This window comes from Xiphophorus couchianus, unplaced genomic scaffold (assembly GCF_001444195.1).
Source record: "Xiphophorus couchianus unplaced genomic scaffold, X_couchianus-1.0 Scaffold1000127, whole genome shotgun sequence".
NCBI lineage: Eukaryota > Metazoa > Chordata > Actinopteri > Cyprinodontiformes > Poeciliidae > Xiphophorus > Xiphophorus couchianus.
The window spans coordinates 15,703-22,339 of NW_020963040.1; the positions used below are offsets into that span (position 1 = coordinate 15,703).

The 6,637-nt window shown below is 36.2% G+C and overlaps 1 protein-coding gene across 1 annotated transcript; it reads left to right on the plus strand.

Moving 5' to 3' along the window:
- The first annotated feature begins 965 nt into the window (after window positions 1–965).
- LOC114141502 (adhesion G protein-coupled receptor F5-like) lies at window positions 966–6,527 on the plus strand. Its single transcript, XM_028012046.1, has 6 exons — window positions 966–982; window positions 4,702–4,831; window positions 5,470–5,582; window positions 5,693–5,741; window positions 5,862–6,014; window positions 6,092–6,527. The coding sequence occupies exons 3-6, from the start codon at window positions 5,472–5,474 to the stop codon at window positions 6,364–6,366; spliced, it is 588 nt and encodes a 195-aa protein (XP_027867847.1). The 5' UTR covers window positions 966–982; window positions 4,702–4,831; window positions 5,470–5,471; the 3' UTR covers window positions 6,367–6,527.
- Window positions 6,528–6,637: the final 110 nt, after the last annotated feature.

A 6,637-nucleotide genomic window follows, 5' to 3' on the forward strand; every position in this document is an offset into this window, starting at 1 on the left:
CCATAGGACTGAGGTCAAACTGCCTTTTGGCTTTTTATTTTTCTGTTGAAGTAAGAACTTCTGTGTCGCTGAGTGTTGGTACAGGACAGTTTGACTGCAGATATTACTGTCTTATCAACTAAAGCAGAATCTACACCAGGTTCCCATCATATCTATTATTGCAGATAATTGTTTGAACAGATGAATGCGATGCCTTCAAGCAAAAGTAAATTGTTCTCATGGATGAAAAGATTTGTCTTCCTGACATCTTGGCTGGTTTCTTTTGACTTTCACATTGTATCAAACAAGAACGCAGTTGTGTTTAAGGTGTGGCCTAAAAATACATCCACAGGTGTGACTCCAATTACTCAAATGTGTCAGAATTTTGTGGAAGGAAATCCAAAAAGGTTGATCCAAGTCATACATTTTTAAAAGACAGTTATCCCTGATAGTGACAAAGTGCTTTTGAATTTGAGGAACTTTACAAATAAAATCTCAAAAAAGAGAGAGAATTTTTTTTTAGAGAAACAAATCTCTTGTTCTCGCTACACTTTCTGACATTTCGCAACTAAAAATAATTTTGGGCGATCTAACGAACCTAAAACAAGAGAAGTTTGATGAGATTTAATTTCAGAAAGAGAGAAAAAAATGTATGCGCCTTTTTAAAATAACTGGACTCAAATGGACAAAATCCTTTCAGAAGGATGTTAATCTATAAATGGAATAGCATTCAGCAGAAAATGTAGACCTTTAAATCACTTTTTAAACAGATCACCATGCTAACGCACGTCCCCTCATAATTGACATTAGCAAAGCATGTGGAGCGATGGAACCTGTTGAGTCACTACCAGTGCACTGACTCTTCCTGGCTGCATGTCAGGAAGCTCTTTGTTGCCTGTTATTTAATGTTTTTATTGCTCTAGTCTACTCTCTGCTGTCATTCACAGTGTTGCCTCAGCACACAGTACGCCGACAGACTGCAAGACCCGAGAGAAGAATTATGGTAAGTAGGCTGATTATTTTCTGCTGTTTGATTTAGTCTGACAGGTCTTTATACATAATGTGGTTTATGTGAAAAAAATATTGTTTTCTGTATTCTTTCCTTTATGTATGACTGACACTGGAACAAAGGAAATCAATTCATTGTCTTAGGAAATTTGCTTCTGCAAACAGGATTACACTAAAGAGGCTTCATGGCAGTTTCTCTTACTAACCTTTTTACAGTTAACTCAGTTTATGAGTGCTTAGGTGATATTTTACACTGATGCGTATGAAAATGTAACAGGAAAACAGAGAAAATAAGGTTAGGGCGTGTTGGAAGTAATTAATTTTGATATATTACATGAAAACTTTGTGAAGGGAGAAAGGAAATAGGCATGACTGCATCTCTTTGGAAGGATATTCTTTGGTTGGACATTTTACGCTGTTTAGTAGCTGCCGCTGTTAACAAATATGTTGCTGCATTAATTTACTGATCAAAATAAATAAATTAATCTCTTTGGCAGTGGCATGGTGACTCATATTCGGAGGTGTCAGTTCGAGTCTCGGCGCTGTGACTTTTGCCAAGTCTACCTTTTTCTCTCAACCTGCTTTCTTGTCAGATCACTAACAGATAAAAGCCACAAGAGCCAAAAAGCTTTAAAATAAAAAGTTAAATTTTCACCTCTACTAAATCAAAGTAAATAGATTTTATTAAAAAGAGTCCTAGAATAATAGAATTTATTCCTAAAATGTGCCCAGAATCCTTAAATGTGAATGAAACTAAACCAATTAAATGTTTGTGTTGTCTCTGTTTTAGCATTTGGTGTAATGTTCTTACTAGGACCCCTTATTGCTTGTTTGTTCTTGTACCCTAAGAACAAACACTTCACTTGTAAATGAGTGAAGTGTTTGTTCGGTCATGAACAAAGTTTCTATACGGCTTTGGAACAAAAGTCTTCAATTTAACTGTGGATTTTAGACGTTCCAACATTACAAACCTGCCACACAAGGCGCCGAGTTGATTAGCTCTTAATGTTTCACAGTCATTTATTGCTTTATTATCTATTATATGTAACTTGTTTTTTGTTCATTTCATGTTCTATAGTTTATGGCTCGATAATTTAGGCAATATCAACTTTATACCAAACTACAAAACCCTTAATGCAATGTAACGTTATAAACTTGAATTCAGAGCAGTTAAAACCCCTAAAACGGTTCCAAACTGTCCTGTTGTAGTTCCAGTACAGAAAAAAAACATGAGAAAGATGGCAAGTTATTTGTTACAAGCTCATTTGTCCTGATGTTTTTTTTGGAAAACTTATTTTGAAGTCATTGTTATCAGTAGCAAAACTGATCCCACTATCAACCCTCTGGTTACTTGCTAGATAAGTGGGAAGACTTTTCCATTTTTATACTTTGGGTTCAGCTCTTTTTTCCCAGCACTTTGCTGGCATAATAAGTAAACGTGGCTTGTCCTTTATAAACAAAAAAAACAGAAACAAATATTTTTGATTTACACTTTCATTTCTGTCAAGCTCAAAATCCCCCATGAGATTACTTTGGGATGTGAAGTGAAAATAAATGTTAGATGTTGTGACTGGAACAAGAAAGCGTCTGTCATGTTTTGGTAATCCTTCACTGCTACCTTGTGATGATCATAACATGACTGTTTTAGCCTGTCTAAAACCAGAAGCCTCTCAGTGGGCCTCAATAAATTTTCTCAGAAATATCTTTTACTTCTTGCTTAGAATTTTAATGATCATTTTTCTTTCTGTAATCAAGAAAAATCATTTCAATAAAAATATAATCAAAACGTAAATTTATTTCAGTAAATCAAATTTTAAGGTTTTTCTTTCATACATTTTAGTTAATCTCATTCATTATGCCTTTGGTATGTATTTATTGGTTTGCTTATCGTTCACTCTTTAGTCTTACCAGCTCTTTGTTTTTGATTTACAAGTTTTGTGCTGTCTCACCTCCATTGTTTGAAGCAGTGAAATTTAGTTCTACGCCTTCTAATTAAATATTAATTGATGTCCGTGTTTTCATTGTGACTTGCTGTAAAATGAATTGCCCATTGAGACATGAATGGAGATTTGAATCTGGATCTGATTGACTTGCTGTGATTGCTAAAGCGTTGGATTCTGCTCTCCGTCTGAAATCCTGAAGGAGTTTGTCCAGCAGTTTTATAACTCTGGGCCTTCATACAAGAGTTCCTCATCTGAAAACTGCATTTTAGGTTTTCTTATTTACTCAGAACCTGTATGATATACTAAACAGTAAAACAGTAGTTGGTATGGGAATCTGATGTGACGGTGTCAGTAGTGTGATGTTGGGTCCGCTTCGTGACGATGTATTGTTGCTACTGGGAAAAGAATGAAAAGCTTGACAGTCTGGTACATTCATGCTAAGGCATCCTGTGACATTTAAACACAATGACAATCAGGTATGTAAATTGCGATCTGTCAACGTGTGACAGGCTGAAGAATATTAGACCAAAGTACATTGAAGATTTCTGCCCATGTAAAAATTCATGCTGAGGTTAAACCGGTTGGAACAGGTTGACGGTTAATCATGCAAGACTCTCACCGAGATTCTTTCAATGGAATGAATTTCAGGACAGGGAGTTTTAGTAAAATTAAAATTATATTCAGCTATTTTGTCATCTGAGAATTGAATATGAAGTGTTTTTTAAAAATCTTCTCAGTCTGTCCATATTTCCCCACTGGGTCTGACCAGATTCTCTGTTATACTGGAGCAAATCCTGACCAATAACAAATGTGGAGTTATTGTTGTATATTTTTAACTTAAGCAACCCGGGTCAACCCAAACCAAATGTAAATGATTGAATGTTAAAAAATTGAGGTGGAAGGTCTCAGTGAATATTCACCAAAAAGCATTAAGTTTGTTTTTGTAAAATAATGTGGGTGTAGAGAAGCATATAGACAGTCATCATCAGGTAGGAATGTTTACCTGCAACTTCATAAAATATGAATAAAATCTTAGCTTCAATTTCAGGCTTAGTTTCATGAAATGGAACAATATTCTCATTTATAAATGATACGCAACACATGAAACTTAATGCATCCATTAGGGTTACATTGGTTTGGTTTAATCTTTTCTGACCAACTGGGGGCAATCATTCCCAGATGGTCAGAAAAAGAGTGAGCGATATCCTAGAAAAGTAACTCAGCCGGTCATCACACAAGAACACTGTGAAGTCCACACCATTGATCCCAGCAACACACCAGTATATATTTCACAAAAAAAACTGAACAGCTGAAAAGCTTTAGCACTTTATAATGATTAGCGTTCATCACTGTGGACCCTGGTTCCTTTGAGTATTTTGTTAAGAATGTAGACCTTTAGCTTAACCCTGAGCTTTCCTAAAGGACAAAAGACTGAAAGTTAAAAGATAACTGGAGAAACTTTGTTTGTAATTTCTTTGTAAAGTAGCAACTTTTTTTGAATAGCAGATATATTAGAAAAAAAAAATTTCTTCCACCTTTTATGCTTGCTCTGACTCTGATAGTATAACTTCTTTAACACCTTTCACACCTGAGACAGTTGCTGCTAGCAAAACTACCTTTTCTCAGAGCAGACAGGAAACCTGAGAACGGTGAAAAACAGCCGTTTTATGAACGCATAACCCTGATTACACATTAATTGGTTAGAGCTACTCAATAAACATAACATAAATGTATTTCTTTTACCCATTTCCTCAGATTTTCATTCTGACAGCAGAAAGATAATATTCTCTGACCCAGCATGCTGTTCAGCAACACTGAATTTACTGGAAACACAACCAATACTGTGTGGCATCTGGGTCTACTTCAACTGAAGTCATTTTGAAGAGTACAAGTCACTGAAGGTGTGTATAATAAGACAACACTGTGAAGTAGTCTGAAAATGTACCAACAACCATTAGGATTGTGTCTGTTCTCATGGGACTTACTATTCAAACCTGATTTATTTCATAGATGTAGAAGAAACAAAATCTAAAAGGAAATTTTAAACAGTGATGCAGTGAAGTGGTCACTTGCTGTTAATGTTTGGTTTTTGATTTTGCCTAATTAATCCTGAATACGGGTCAGAATTTATCCTAAAATTTCCAAACATAATAACTCAAATATAATTAGAAGTAAGCATCTTTTCAGTGGTGGGTAGCTGGTTGAATTACTTTTCAAGAGCATTTTTCAAACCTTCCTGTCACCACACAGCTGAATCCCTGATCTGCCTCCAGATGTTGTAGAAACCTGTTAATAAATGACTAATTTAAATCAGATTATATTCAAGGAGGAAAAGCTCTAAAACATCTTATACAGTGACCATCGTAGATCAGAGCTGTCCACTTCCAAAAGTATGTGTACCCTTAGGAGTCTATTTATTGTATCAGACTAATTACTCTTATCTTAATCAATGACAATACAAGCTTTTGGAAAATGTTTTCACAAAACCTAAATGGATGTCCTGTTTTCCTCCGTTGCCCTTCTCTCATTTCCTGGAAAGGAATGGCCTTATGTCTGAAAATCTTGGTCGTCTTTGCCCTTGTGGTGACTGTGTTTATTTTGGAAACAAGGAACCGTAACTTTCAGTTTTACTTTCCTGCCCTGGATTATCTGGTAAGGCCACTTTATCTATTTATTTCACTAAACTGAAAACATGGAATTTGAACGACGGACCTTTCTATTTTAGATAAATAAGAGTCATTTATACTTTTCATATGACTTAGGTAGAGGAAGGAGAACACATTCTTCCTCACATACGGCAGGAAAGAAGTGGTTAGTATGATGAGAAAAGACTGAACATGAATTGGTTACTCATATTCAATATTAGGTCTTAGATGTTTTTTAAAAATATCCACCATTGACACGAATTTTTTCTGATGTTAATCTTTGCAGTGCTTTCAGACTCTGAGATTTACTCAGCAAACATTTTATTAAATGCATCGAGCGTGGGAACCTATGAGCAGCTGCTGTCGACCCTGAACGCCACCAGTTATCCTCTCCAGCTTGATAACACCACAGAGATCCGAGATATTACTGTTACAACAGGTGAGTGACGACTGGGACACAAACAGCAGCCCTATCAACATTACATAGTCAACTTCTTTTCATCTCTCCTCATTCAGTTTGTGTCTCCACTGAAACTGGTTTCCAGTGTGAGTGTGAAGAGCAGTTTGCTTGGCCGTACAGCTCCTGCATCACATATGGAGCTTGTGATTCCATATCCAGCGGCATCTGCAAATGCATCTCGGCGATCCCAGCTGACGGCTCTTCCTGTCAGCTGATCTCTGGTAATCACAGCTCAGTTATGGACAAAAGAAATGCAGTGGCCTACGTGTTGTGTATTATAATGCATTTTATAATTTATCTTGCCATAAGTGCACAATTAATAGCCCTGTGAGTAGTAAGTTGTCATTATTCGCCATTAACTGACTCTTAAAAGTCAAAATTACTCATCTGTCAGACGGGTGCTGTGCTCTTCAAACGGTCTGTACCAGTTGCAAAAAAACATTTCAGTAAAAAGGGAAATAAATGACAAAGATTTGAAAAGAATCAAATATGAGAATCAAACTAGGAGCTTAACCTAGCTTACTGGTAGTGCACAGAAGTGCAAGGAGTTCAGGCCTGGGACATGATCAAGGCAAGAGGCTGGAACCCAAAGACACATTGAT